Here is a 15,195-nt window from a genome sequence, read left to right on the forward strand (position 1 = left end):
TAAGTATATTGTCTTCTAAAAATCAACTATTACTAATGTGTTCATTAGCAATCGCAAGAAGATAATATGAATTATAATATATATCTTTTTATTGGCAATTGTGAATTATTTCCATCGCTATCTTATGCATGATCAAATATTAGTATGCAGTGGATTCTAGATCTACTACGAGTTAACTATATTTCTCTAAAGCAGATAACAAAAAACACTACTAGAGTTGAATGAAAATAAAATTATTCCAACAAATAGAAACTCATATATGCATTATAGATTTGAGTCCAACGAATTCATGTTGTCTGTCAAGATAGAAGTCAATTTTCTTCTAAAAGTAACGCCATGTCTAGAAGATCAACGAACGAAACTTAGTGGATCAACTAAATATTAAGATTGTGGATAATGAAAATGACTTATACATAGACTTATTCCGATCATTGGAAAAATAGTACATTTTTATATAATTTAGTTATTAATTTTAACTCGAAAAATGAAGGATTTACCCTTAGGATTACAAAAGCGTAAAAAAGGTTAGTTGGGATGAAGGGAAGGGAAAAAGGACACGACGACAAAACGACGCACTCCATTTGTTCCAATCTTTTTTTTTTTATAATAAATGGCAGCAAATGGTGATGATACACGTGGCAAACTTATCTTCGTTGATCGAGAAGAAAAGGTTTAAGAAGAGGGCCTCCCGAGTCAAAATCACCAAAGAAACAAATTACAAACAGAGGAAGCCATAGAAGAAGAAGAAGAAGAAGAAGAGGGAGGCAGAGAGTTGGTTGGTTGGGTTCCTGCAGAAATTGAAAGGATGGCGTTGGCGGTGAAGGCTTTTCCGTTAACAGTGGTGAGTCACGTGGTGGGAATCGTGGCGATGATAATGGTATTGGTTTGGACCATTCATTTCAGAGGCGGTCTTGCTTGGGAAGCTGTTAATAAGAACCTCATCTTCAACGTAAGTCTTTTAACTCCTGATTTCAATTCCAATTCCGATTCCTCTATGCTTCTTTTCCTTTAATTAATATTTACGTCATTATTTATTAGGTGTTGATTTTAAAACTTCTGCCTCCAACTCTTTTTATATTCTTCCCCCCAGAGATTTGAGATTTTTTTTTGTCACATTTTCTCGATTTTATCAATTCCAGTACATTTAATTATAAATTTCAAATGAACAACCTATGCCTTAATTCTTTTTTTCTTTTTTAAATGGTTTAATTTTGGCTCAATTTTTCTCTTAAATTTTTAGTAAATTTAAAACTTAGCCTTCAATTCTATTTTAATAAAATTGTTAGTTAATTGCATTCTTACTACAAATTTGAAAAATTATAATTATTTAATCAATAGTTGGTGGTAGGAAATTTGGTCAAAGATGGATAAGGAAGTGTGAATTAAAGTTCTACATAAAATAAACCCAAAATTTTAGGTCACTTTCTTTTAAATAATAAGTTTTCTCTTTATTTTTATAATTGTATTCATTTACTACTATTTTAATGCTCAAAATAGTAGAATGATTTAAGTTTGATTATATTTGGCTAATTAAAATGATTTAAAATGTTGGATTTGGATCATATATTTTTATATGACTTTGACTTATTCAATTGTTCCTCTTAATTTTAAAATTTGTAGTTATAATTTAGCCCATTTTAAAAGAATTTCATTACACTTGCAAACAATTGACATGTTAATTACTACTTCATATGCTGTTTCATGACAATTCTTTCAATGCTCTTTTTGATGAAGTTAAATAAGTGTAGATTGAAATTCTTTGGGGGATTAGAATCTAATGGAGAGGGAGTTCAACTAAATAAAATTCCTTTGATATATTTTTTCTTTTCCAAAATTGTGCATGTAAAACTACTTTTATGGATTGTTTTATACATTTAATGAGTATTGTCAAAGTAAAAGCTAAATTTTGATAACCAAGACAATAATTTGGATATAAAAAATAGGTGATAGTTGTTCAATATTTTCAAAAGGAAAAGATTGTTTTCTTTTATTACAATAGAAAAAGAGTTAAGTAGCAACTATAAATCCATTCCCTTTCCTAATGATATTTCCCACCTACCTCCACTAAAGCTTATAAATCATAAATATTTATATATATTGTACTTTTTATTATTTATTTTTTTAATTTTAAATAATTATATGATTTTTTAATTAGAAATATTAGTTAAAAAATAAATTTAGAGAGAAGAGATAAGTTCTTAAAATTATTCTTCTCATTTAAAATAATAATAAATTTTTGGAAGGTGATTTTCGATATATTTTATTAAAAAAATGTAAAGTATCAATGTTCAACTATAACTTTTTGAAAGAAAAAAAAAAGTAAATGTGATATGATAAATAAAAAATTATATTTGATGGATTATATATGGAATAATTGCAATGGGTTGGAATTTCTCAAAATAAAAAAAGTTAATTATTTCTTTTTGTTTATGGAGTATACATTATTCTTATCATTATTTTAAAAATTGAAAGTTGTAAATATTTGTATTAAAGTATATGATAAAAACGTTATAAACCAGATTCCACTCATTAAGCAATTGAAAATAAATAAAGTAATGGTGACATTATCTATAAAAAAGAAAGAAAGAAAGAAAGTTCTAACGATACATCATATTAAAACATCATCAACTTTTTTTAGGAAAAGTCTAAACTCAATTGCATTTATTTAAAACAATAAGCTTTTGGTGTAAATTAGATTCTATTTAATTTACTTCTTTAAAAAGAAATGCACCATAATTCTTGATATTGATTTAGTAAGAATAATTTTATTAAAGTGATTTTGCTTAACTTAAACTAAAGTTGAAATATAAATTTCTAAACTATTTTAACTTTATTAAGTGAAAAGAATGATTCTATACTTGGTATAAAATTCCATTTAATTTTCAACATTCTGACATTTTACATCAATATTCTTTTTGAAATCAACATACTAAAAAATAAATCAATTCAATCTATTGCTTGCATCTAAAAGATTATTGTAATTAACGGGATGAATTTAATAAAAAATTTAAAAGGTCAAATTAGAGATTAGGTATTGGTAATGATATTATTCATCCATAGGACTAAGAGAACATTAGAATTAAGATATGAATAGTGTGTAATATTAACCTTGTATAATTGATTTTGTTGTCAATAGATTCATCCTGTTCTTATGCTACTGGGATTGATCATCATAGGAGGTGAAGGTAATGGGACTGACTAAATTCAAATTAATATTTATGATTGGAACTAGCATCGACTGATTGATGAATTAATAAATTTCTTGAATCTAATTAGTTAATGGTTGTAACAAAATGCAGCAATAATGAGTTATAAATCACTGCCATTAAGGAAAGAAGTGAAGAAAGTGATCCATTTGGTATTACACGGAGTCGCATTGGGACTTGGTATTGTAGGGATAATCGCAGCATTCAAAAACCATAATGAAAGTGGAATTGCTAATCTATACAGCTTGCATTCTTGGATTGGAATTGGGGTTATTAGCCTTTATGGTCTTCAGGTATATATATTTATTTACCCATATATTTAAGAAGTACTAACTTAAGGTATTGTTATATTTCAAAATGTTACTGAAGTAATAGGAATTGAAATATTGGATGTACACATGCAGTGGGTGTATGGGTTTGCTACATTCTTCTACCCGGGTGGGTCTGGGGATCTCCGAAGAGTATCACTCCCTTGGCACGTCGTATTTGGGCTCGCTGTTTACGTATTGGCCGTTGGCAACTCGGCCTTAGGTTTCCTTGAGAAGCTCACGTTTCTGGAGAGCGGCGGCATCCCCAAGTACGGGACGGAGGCGTTTCTTGTCAATTTCACTGCCATCACCACTATCATTTTTGCTGTGTTTGTCATATTGTCTGTTATTTCTCAGCCTTGCGCTCAACAAGAAGACGACCATGGCGCTTATTCTGCTATATGAATTATATCATCATACTAAGCCTACCTGGCTTCCTCCTTTATTTCTTTATGCTCTATAAAATGTGTCACCTCCATAAACTTTGTGCTACTGTGTACCCCGATCCCCATCTCTTTCACTCTTTTGCTTGTTTTTAAGGTATACTACTAAGATTTATACGCTATACTCTTATATATGTTGACAACTACATCACACGTTTGCTCTTGTTTAGAAGGACTTAATTACTCTTCTTCCTACTCGTTTTCTTTGAATTGCTTGTACCCAAATTCCTACTAAGAATCTCAATACTCTACAAATTGATTCTTGATCAATTTGAGCATCTAATTAAACGCAGATTTCGATTGTTGCTGTCCTGCTGGTAAAAAATCAACACTTAACACATAAGTAATGAATGAATTATGCACATATTTCAATTCTTTTTTAGCTTGCGTTTAAGCTCAGAGACAGAATTTGATCGTCAGCAGGAAGAGTCTCAATTCTTTCTTTCTAAAAATCCGATACTTTTATGTTCTCGAGCCATTGTTGATGTATCACATTCGGTAAGATTTTTCAATCAATTCAGGCATATCTTCTTCTTCTTCACTACTTTCCTTCTTTTTTCCTGAATTTTGCAAAGATGAATGTCTTCGATAATCCAACTAGCAAGGGCTCTGATTTCGTCTTCAGATTAATCTTCAGAGTTTTCATTAGATAAAGTTAGAACATGGCGCTCTTATTTTTTCAATTAAAGATATTGGAGCATTTGTGACTGATAGTCATGACTTTCTCTGCAATGGAAAGATGTCTTTATTTTGACTACCGATGTCGAGATTGTCAACATTCTTCTTTTGACAATGAGATTGTCAACACAGTCCTAACCAATGAACATAACCTCTCTCTCTATATAAGAGTAGGTTTGTAAAGGATTTCAAGGAAAGAATAAATGAACTTTGCAAGAAAAAAAAATCTAGGCCACGAAATCTACAGAATTCCTCTGACGAAGAAAAAAAATTATGAAGAATCTATTGTCTTTCACGTCGCAATGTCCTTGACAACATTCTAACATTTTGCAAGATATGTCGAATAAGAAAGGAAGTGATCACCCATCAAGTATGCACCATATGGTATCAACATCAAACAAATAATCGATTATGCATTTTGTTGATTCTGCATATAACACGAAATATGCTACAGAAACAAGATTCTAGTTTATCTTATGGAATCAAATCAGCCAAATATACTGAATAAACAAATATATAATCCAATAGATTCCTATACTTCTGATATATCTCAAAATTAGTCTACACATTTAATTTATGCTTTAATATTTTTATAAATATTCAGTTTCTTTTCTTGAATAAAAAAATGTTATTAGTCTTGTATGTTAACTCCAAAAAAAAAATTTGTAACAAACAGTGTAAAGTAGCCAAATGCATGAATTATTTTCCCCTACATACAAAAGACAAGTAATTAAGTGAGTCTTAATTAGAGTGGGAAAACGACAAGTTTGGTACCCACTTCTCCACTTGCATATAATATTTTATAAAGAAATTAACAATGGCAAAGGAAAGGTCTACCTAAAGAAAGGCATTATATCTGAAAAACAACCGTCATGGATTTTTTGATCTCTTTAGAAAGCTTGGTCTATACTCTCTTCTATAGTCTTATTTCACCAATTAAGTTCCGTCATCTAATCAATTCTCCTTTTGGCTAGTAATAATAATCTATATCTACACCATAAACACACACTTCTATGCATGATTACTCATGCCTATATTTTGAACTTCCACTTTATAATCTTACACTAAAGCTCTTACCAAAGCAAAAGTAAAAGAGACTCCATAAAGTTAACTTTCCCATGCATGTTTGGTGTTTTTAGTATATTTACTTTTTATATATATAGATATTTAAAAATTTTACTTATTTGCTCTTATCATTTTTAAAGTTATTTCTTCTCATTTTAGTTTTCAAATTTTGGTTTGGTGAGAAAATGTTGATGATAGAAAAAGTAGACAATAAAACAATAAAGGAGATTTATGTAGATGGTTTTTTACATGAGACATAAATAATTACTTATGAAATGAAATGTTTAAGACAACCACAATAATACAAAGATTTGTTTTATCTTACCTCTACCACTGATCACAGATGAATGAGAGAAGCAGAAAGATAGAGGAGTTACGTGGTTGATGATTGCTAAGAGTGGGGTCCGTTTAGAGGCCGAATGAAGAACGGAATCTCCACAACAAAACCAGCTGGAACCTATATCTATACACTCAAATGTCCAACACAACACATTCATTAGTCCATAAATATATATATATGTAGTGGAAATGGCACATGACCCCACGTGTTTCGTCTCATTTACAGATATATTTTTCCTTAACAAACCAATAATGTGACCTACTAATTAATGAGCTTCGTTTCGTGGCTTCGCAAATTCTAAAACCGCCTTTCTTTCTTTCTTTCTTTCTTTTTTTCTCTTTCTCTCTCTCTCTCTCTCTCTCTTCTTCTACCTAAATTATTTGAATGATTATCCTACGGATTCTCCCAATACCGAAAAGTTCGGACGTTCTTTTCTTTGATCCAAATGCTCTATTTTTCTATCCTACCAAAAATGATATCCTTTTTCCACTTGACTCTTGACCCGCCCTCAACTTTACCTTCTCAATTGACTTCATAGTCATAATTGTATAAGTGTCGAAACAAAAGAAGTAATATATGTTTGTATTAATCTATGCACCCAAATACTCGAAACTGAAAAAAATTTATCTTCCCAATTCTGAGTAAAGAAGTGAAGACACCTTATTCTTCTCTGTCCAGACCCATTGATATAAAATATTATTCATCATGTATTCTTCTCTATCCAAACCCATTGATATAAAATATTACTCATCAATGTAATCTTCATGTAATTAGTTATTAACAACTGCTCATCGAATAATACTGGAGTAAAAGAATTTCACTGATAGAATCAGTGCATTGGCAAAATACTTAGAAAATGTCTCTTTCTCTTTGTGTCTTCATGAGAAGAGTCCTGTGGCTCATTTGTTAGCTCGCCAAGTTGATAGTCTCTCTTGTTTGTTTGATGTTTTTGTCTCTTCTGATTCAAAAGATTGTAGAAAAATCTAGGTTGCTGTAACTTTCCTAGTTTTATGCACGATGTTTTAGTTTTTTAAAAAATCAAATAGAGATCTTGATGTGCGACTAATTAAAGTCCTTTTCTGACAACTGTAAAGGTAGAAGATCAAACCTCACACCTCTAAGATGTAAGGTTATGCCAATTACCATTGAGCTAAAGCTTACCTCGACAATTAAACTCTATTCATAAATTACATATATTTGTGGTAAATCAACAATAAAATCAAACCTATCACATTCTTAGAATTAATTTTTAACTCAATATTCCATCCAATGCCCAAATCTAAATATGTGTGTATATATACAAGTATCTATGTATAACTAGTTTGAAGGAAATAATTAGGTGGAACATGTGACACACAAAACTCATGCACGGGTCCTAGCTGGGTACTATACCTCTAGTTCAAACTTGTCTATAAACTAACATGGTGAGAATTCTCATGCTAGTATGTTACTGAGTCAAGCACACTCCGATGCTTAAGTTAGTACATGAATATTAGTTTAGTTAAGCACGGAGAGAGATTTTTCCATAGAGACAATTATACTTACCTCAAGGCATGTGCTATCTATAAGGATTTGTCTATAACACCCATGCACCTAGCTAGGACTACGTACATGTAATGTTGACGGTATCGAAAAGGGTGTTAAGCCTCGAGGTTGCAAGGTGTCAATGCCAGGCTCAAAACTCGATCATTTCTCCTTTGATGAAACTCCTCGAGCTTGATTGGTAGACCTAGAACACGGGAGTTTGACTTTCTCTAATAGAATGTGCGATGTCTTAGGCTTAGATCTACCCGTCTTAGGCTTAGACCTACTTGTGGGTTTGGACATTATTTGGACCACCCTCACCGGAACATATGCACAACACAATAACATAAAAATAGTTTCTAAAAGTAATGTACTAATTTTAATAATAGTGGCAATCCACGTCAAATCATGCACCTTAAACAAATACATAAACAAAGAAGTAGAATAAAAGGCAACTACATTATAGACTTAAAAAAAAAAAGGAAAAAAAAAGTGAACCTTAACCTAAAAAAAAATAGAAAATAGAAAACAAAAAAGATACTTGTATGTCACACCGAGTCCATCTAATTAGAGAGAAAAGACAGGGAGGTTATTAATTACTTATCAAAGCAAATTCATAACAATGCTAATCAAACTCGGTCGTTTAAGGCAAAACTTCTGAAAACGAGATGAACTTAATTAAGAATTTAAATTTGAATAACCAATCTAATGATAACTTAATTTAATTGGTTGAGACATGAATGCTGTAGATCTAAATCAGAAATCAATAGTTGAATGGGATGCCATTTGAAATCGTACCTTGACATATAAATATGGTTGTTATCACACTTCAACAGCGAAGGACCACTCTGCCTAGCCATTGTAAAGAGAACTCTAAACTGTCATTGAAATCATATAAAATTAATTAATATGAAACAAGTCTAAGTCAACAAGGAACCAAAACTGCAACTTAATGAAGACAATAAAGCCTACTTAAGCATTAGTAAGAACATAAAGAAGGCTACAAAAGCGTTAATAAGAATATAAATCAGGCTAAATTACAAATGTACCCTTCAGCTTTGCTTTTTTTTTTTTCTTTTATAAACATCCCTAATATAATCTTTTAAAAGTTGGAACATTATTCCCACCTTTATATAAAGGTTCTAAATTTAGAAATATGTTAGAAGCAGAAGAAAATGGAGTGTTTGCGTGCACCATCAATTTTAAGTGGGTAGAGTGAGTTCAATCAATGTTTGAGATTTTAATTATAATAGTTGATATTTTTAACTAATAAACCATTTTACTATTTGATACAATGTTTCACTCTTTTTTACTTTAAGACTAAACTAGTTCGTACTCGAAATACAAACTTTTATAATCTACATTGTAGTATAACTCATAAACTAAATCTCAATTTCTCCGATACTAAATCTCTAACAGATCCCATCGAAGCTAAATCTCAATTTCTATACAATATATTCTAAAACATTTCTAATAATTTAAAAATGTATATGAATAAATAAAGATAAAATTAAATTTCTTTTAAGACAATAAGAATAATTGGGGCACTTAAAATTTACCAACCTTGGAATAACGTGGATGAGCAAAAGATGATGACCCTCATTGTTCCCAACGTTGAAATAAAGTTTTCTTTTAGTTGATGGAGAGGTATCATTAAAGTAGAGGGTCACATTTGTCATTTTGAAAAACAAAACACTGCTGCCTTTTGCAGCCAAAAGTGAATCATAATGCACTTCTTCGTTGTTCTTTCCAATACTGCACAGCAGCTTGTCTGATTGCCATGGGAGAGAAACTTCTCAGCTGTCTTTTTTCCCACATAACTATTTCCTTACTTGTTTCGCCTCATTCTTTCAGCCTCCATCAAAGCTGATGTAACTTTGGCCACAAAATTTAATTTTTACAGGCCCCCAGCTTTTATTGCTGCTTCCTGGTTTTTCCTATATTGCAGCGACCAGGGAGGAGAGAATTAATCCCGGTTCGAACCAGAATGAGTCATCACACCGACTTCATGTTCTAAACAACATTGTATAATATTCAATAAAATTCCGGTGGGTTTTCATCTCAAGAACTAGATTCCTTTTTCTTTTTCTTGAGATCTGAAGCAGAAGTGGAAGAATGTTTAAATCATGGAACAAGAAACAGAAGATCAAAGCTGTATTCAAATTGCAGTTCCAGGCAACACAGGTAATGTGATATTGAAAGCCATAGTAATTAGCTACATTTTTTCTCTACTCACACCAAGAAATGTCGGAAACTTTTTCTTTTTTTTTTTGTTTATTTATTTTTATTTTCATGTTAGTTAGTTATAAAATTACTAAATTTTAGAAATTTTATAGAGATAAAAAGCTGATGATGCTAGAGAAATTTTGAAGTTCGAACTTTTCTACCTCAATTTTGTAAGGAACGAGATCTTACTCTGAAATGTCGTTGATCTTCATTCAGGTACCGAAGTTAAAGAAGCCGGCTTTGATGATATCTTTGGTGCCAGATGATGTGGGAAAGCCAACAGTGAAGCTTGAGAAAGCTGCTATTCAAGATGGAACTTGTTTCTGGGAGAACCCTGTTTATGAAACAGTCAAGCTTGTTAGGGAAATAAAAACAGGAAAAATCAATGAGAAAATTTACCATTTTGTTGTTGCAACTGTAAGGCACAGGGACACAGACTTCCAAAATTTTCCAGTTTGTAACTAGGCACTGGTGGAGCAACTTGTAAAATTCTCACTGTGTGTGTATGCAGGGATCATCAAAATCTGGCTTTGTTGGCGAAGCTTCAATTGATTTTGCAGATTTTGAAGCAGAAACTGAACCCATGACAGTTTCCCTTCCTCTTAAGTTTGCAAACTCTGGCGCCATATTACATGTTGGTTCCACTATATTTCTAATCCACTTGAGCTCTGCTTACCAATTTGAAGTCTAATAAAACTGCCATGTCAATATTTCTATTTTCTTATGTGTGTGTGTGAATGATCCTGATATTCATGGCTATTGGTTAAACAGGTGACTATTCACAAGATGGAGGGGGACAATGACCAAAGGTAGTAATAAGAATCTGAGACTTAATTGGCATTCTGTTTCCTTTTTTTATCTTCCGCCTGTCTTCTCTATATTAAATTTTAGTTTCCAATTGACAGAGATTATGAAGAGAATGGAGTTGCGACACTTCAACATGAGAACAGCTTTAATAGCCAGCTTAGCTTCTCTAGTACAGAAGGAAACCATTATCCCACAGAAGTAAGGTCTCATTCCAATTTTCCAATTCATTTTGAATTTAGAAACAGCACCTGCGAAACACATTTTATTGAAGAATATTTTTCCTCGAAAGCAATTTGGTTGAAGAGAATTTCGCTCTTCAACAATAAACAACTTCATAGTCACTAAGGATAGGTTGATCCAAATTATATTGGTTGGATTGCAGAATGGCAACATAAATACTTTACATGAGGATGGAGAACAAATTGGCAACTCTGGAGTGTCCCCCGGCTCTAATTCTGCTAACTTTGCTTCACACTGGGCTAGTAATAACGTTGAAAGAAATACTCAACAGGATTCCAGATCAATGAAGAATGCTATTCAAAGTCCTACTCTCTTGTCACCCCTTAGACAGAACTCCATGCCTAAGAAGACAACAGTGGACACCGCTAGAGTGAAAAGCCATGCACATAAGCGGTCAAATACAGAATGGTCATTGGGTTCAGTTTCAGATGGTAGTTTTGGTGACTCAGCAAATAGTATTGAAGAAAACCCTTCGAGGGAAAAGATGCACCACCTATCAAATAATTCCATCGAGACAGTAAAAAATGAGAATATTATGCTCATGAGAAAGCTAGAAGTAACAGAATTGGAGTTGCAGTCTCTTCGTAAACAGGTCACAAAGGAGACTATACAAGGGCAAAATCTTTCACGACAAATCATTTGCCTTGCTGAGGAAAGAGATGCACTCAAAACAGAGTGCAAACAACTCAAATTCTTGAAGAAATGTAGTGATGAAGCAGAGAACTCAAAAACTTTCAAGTCTGAGATAAAGGAAGCAAGGCTACAGCTGGCAGCAATAGGGGAAGAGCTTAACCAGGAAAAGGAATTACGAACTGATCTTCAGCTACAACTGCAGAAAACACAAGAGTCTAACTCTGATTTAGTTCTTGCTGTGAGGGATCTTGAAGACATGGTTGAGCTAAAAAATGGGGTAATAGCTGATCTTTCAAGAAGTCTAGAATCCTCAGAGAGCGATAGGGAACGGAAAGTTGTTTATGATTTTAAAGAGGATTATTTTGAGAACCCAAAAGTCTCAAAAGAATCAATTCAAGAATATGAAAATGCCAAGGAAGTGGACATGTTGAAACGAGAGATCAAAGATTTGAATGGAGAAATAGAAATGCATTTGAAGAACATAGAAGAGCTAGAGATGCATTTAGAACAACTCATGTTAGACAATGAAATTCTCAAGCAAGAAAACAAAGATATTTCTGCAAAGTTCGAGAGAAATGAGAAAGAATATCTCAGAAAACAGAATGAATACTCAGGTTCTCTGGCTGTTATAAAAGAGCTGGAATCTGAAATGGAAAGGCTAGAGGAAAAACTCCAAATACAAACCGAGGAGTTTTCAGAATCTTTGATCTCAATCAATGAGCTAGAAGGTCAGATCAAGCGTTTGGAGAGAGAATTGGAAAATCAGACACGTGAATATCATGACGAACTCAGTACCATCAAGCATGCCAATGTTCAGTTGGAAAAAATGGCAATAGAAGCAAAGGAAGTATTGAGTAAGACAAGGTGGAAAAATGCCATAAAATCTGTCAGTATTCGAGAGAGAAGTAAAAAGTTCTCGATGGAAATGGCTTCCAAGTTAAGTGATAAGGAAAACAGAATCATTAAAGCTGCCAAAGAAATCAATGAATTGCGTCTGCAGAAAATAGTATTGAAAGAAATGCTCCAGAAATCTAATGAGGAGTCAAGGCGAAATAGAGAAAAGAGCGAAGAGAAACTTCAAGACCTTTCCTTCCAGCTAGAGATAAAAACGAATGAAATACATAACATGTCTGTGGAGCTAGATAATAAGTCCAGACAACTTGAAGATGTGAAAAAGCATGAAGACTATCAGCAGGAGGAAATTCAAATGCTGAAATCAAATATAGAAACACTACATTTAGAAAAGCACATTGCAAAGCAGGGAGAGAGCGAACAACCTCAATGTTCGATTTCTGAAATGCAAGCAGTGGAAGAAAGAAGGAAAGGGAAGGAAATTTTAGAAAAAGAGATAGCTTTTTCCAAGAGAGAAGCAGAAAAGGCACTGGAGGAGCTTACTAGAATGAGAGCTTCCAAACACGAGCAAGATACACTGATTGACAAACTGCTAGCTGAAATGGAAAACCTTAGAGCACAAATTAACGACTTAAAGAAGGAATCACAGACAGAAAAATCTGAGAAAGAAAACCTAAGAAAACAGGTACTCGATCTAAAGAGTGAACTACAAAATAAGGAGAGGTCTTCTGCCATGCCAAACATGAAGTTTGAAACTCGAGAAACTTCAGCTTTAAATCAAAACTTGGAATCAGCTCATAATGGATCTCAAATGCTTCCTCATGCCATACAGGAGCTTTCAACCTCAGAAGAGGTGACACAGTTGCTTCAGGTACTTCTCAAGCCCTTTATATAAGTTTCCAGATACAAAATAAGACACAAAATTCTGAAACTTAATGTTTTCAAAGTACTTCCCACCATTGATAGTAGTTAGAGAGTAGGAGTACTAGAATTTTATGGTTGTATATATATTTAAAAATGAAGTTAAAAAAATAAAATTTATTTTTCTTCATATCTGTGAGTGTCTGAATCTTCACTAGTCTCATGTTACAACACGTGTTGTATGAAGAAGTTGAAGAAAGAAAGATAATATCTACTGTTCTTTGTATGAAATGACAGATAATGAAGCATCTAGGAACTAATTTTTAACAAACTCGAAAATATCTTTGTTCTAGAGAAAAATTCCAACAAAACTCTTTGGAAAGTACAAAACTACATGAACTTAGCTACCTAATGTATTGTTTTTCTACTGAGAAGCATTATCAGTAATTACAGACATTCAGGATACTTCAACAAGGTGACTCCAGTCTCCATCTACATAAATTCCAGAACATCATGAATAGAGCATTTTAAAAGAATATCAAGCACTTGTCTATATCATTGTCTTTGTAAAAATTAAGAAGATATCAAGAATAAAAAATGAATTCAATTTTTCCCTTATTAGACTAATATGGTGTTATAAACACGAATGTATTGAAATATAAAAGATAACCAAGCTAGATAAACTAAGTGTTCAGATTACTTGGACCCACCGTCAAGCCCTAATTCATTTTTCAAAATATTGTTTGCATTTCAAATCTGGTTTTAATACCCTAATTATTTCCTAAAGCATTCCCATCATATTGATACTTTGATACACGACCAGTTTAATTGTAATTGGTTTATTGGTTTATTCATTGGAATTGCATAAGACTTCTATAATTGTCCTTGTTAGACTTTGTCTTGTGTTTAATTTATATCACTTCATCCATGTTCTAGACTGTGCTAACACAGGATATATCTTTGAAATATAGGATAACCGTTCTGTTATCACCATAACAAGTTATAAAGAAGCGAAAGTGGACCAGAACAATGTTCATGAAGCCCTCCGTGGAAGGTATAAGTAGTCAATCAATTGAATTTCAAGACTCTTTTTTTGTTGCAATAATAAACATCTCCATGCATTAAATGTTAAGAAATCAGATAACAATTTACATTAGGAATATATACTCCCAGAAAAGTCAACATTCAAGAGCATGTATATTTCATTATTTACTTGCTCCTTTTGGTTCTTATAATAGCTCTTTACTTAAATATGTAATTGTTAATTCTGATTTTGCAGGAAAATGGACTCTGAGTCATCATATAAAGAACTGAAATCGTCAACTTCTAGTAAAAATAACGAGGACTGTTACATTGACCTCCTTACCGAAATGTCTTCTCTAAAGGAGAGGAACAAAACTATGGAAAGAGAGCTGAAAGAAATGGAAGAGAGATATTCAGAAATAAGTCTCAAATTTGCAGAAGTAGAAGGTGAAAGACAACAACTTGTAATGACTGTGCGAAACCTTAAAAATAGTAAAAGAATTTAGTATTTTATCAGGTCCTTGACCAAGGCATTTGAGAATATTCATGGCTCTAGCAGGAAAATATTGAGTGATTAAACAAAAATCTTGGTAACCAATTCATTGAAAATTACAAAAGTATAGATATGTGCTGTCAGAAATATATTCTCTCACCTTTTATTTTTCTTTCTTTTCTTAAAGTACCAATGGGGGATTTATATTCCAATTTTGTTCTTTTTTCTTTTTTCAAAGTTAGCACACAATTAGCTTGCAAAATGCAGGGTTCAGGAAGTTACTGGTAACAATAAGACAAAGGGTATAATTTTTGTCAGCACTTTTGTTCTTGAGCCATCCATTCTAGATAAGGGCTTTATTAAGATGTTGATCAAAGTCACGATTCCAGTACAGTTCTATGAAGACAAAAACTGACAGTTTTAAGTAATCAAAAGATCTTGGCACATGGTAAAAAAAAAATACAATGAAGTGGATTTGACTGGAATTTTGAACACG

General features: G+C 32.4%; 2 protein-coding genes and 1 long non-coding RNA gene across 3 annotated transcripts; 2 read left to right on the plus strand and 1 right to left on the minus strand.

The window, feature by feature from the left end:
• Positions 1 to 683: 683 nt before the first annotated feature.
• On the plus strand, positions 684 to 4,152 carry LOC101209308 (transmembrane ascorbate ferrireductase 1). Its single transcript, XM_004148309.3, has 4 exons — positions 684 to 949; positions 3,137 to 3,185; positions 3,300 to 3,499; positions 3,611 to 4,152. Exons 1-4 carry the CDS (start codon positions 806 to 808, stop codon positions 3,917 to 3,919), a joined length of 702 nt encoding a protein of 233 aa, XP_004148357.1. The 5' UTR covers positions 684 to 805; the 3' UTR covers positions 3,920 to 4,152.
• Positions 4,036 to 9,238, minus strand: LOC116402869. Its single transcript, XR_004215538.1, has 2 exons — positions 9,128 to 9,238; positions 4,036 to 8,442 (listed from the first exon to the last, which is right to left on the minus strand). It is a non-coding gene; the product is annotated as an uncharacterized LOC116402869 (long non-coding RNA).
• A 36-nt stretch (positions 9,239 to 9,274) lies between these two features.
• On the plus strand, positions 9,275 to 14,870 carry LOC101208579 (coiled-coil domain-containing protein 18). Its single transcript, XM_004148306.3, has 8 exons — positions 9,275 to 9,748; positions 10,007 to 10,207; positions 10,302 to 10,424; positions 10,562 to 10,599; positions 10,696 to 10,795; positions 10,980 to 13,193; positions 14,155 to 14,237; positions 14,463 to 14,870. Exons 1-8 carry the CDS (start codon positions 9,680 to 9,682, stop codon positions 14,710 to 14,712), a joined length of 3,078 nt encoding a protein of 1,025 aa, XP_004148354.1. The 5' UTR covers positions 9,275 to 9,679; the 3' UTR covers positions 14,713 to 14,870.
• The last annotated feature ends 325 nt before the right edge of the window (positions 14,871 to 15,195 follow it).

The sequence above is a fragment of the Cucumis sativus genome, chromosome 3, assembly GCF_000004075.3.
Source record: "Cucumis sativus cultivar 9930 chromosome 3, Cucumber_9930_V3, whole genome shotgun sequence".
Taxonomy (NCBI): Eukaryota; Viridiplantae; Streptophyta; class Magnoliopsida; order Cucurbitales; family Cucurbitaceae; genus Cucumis; species Cucumis sativus.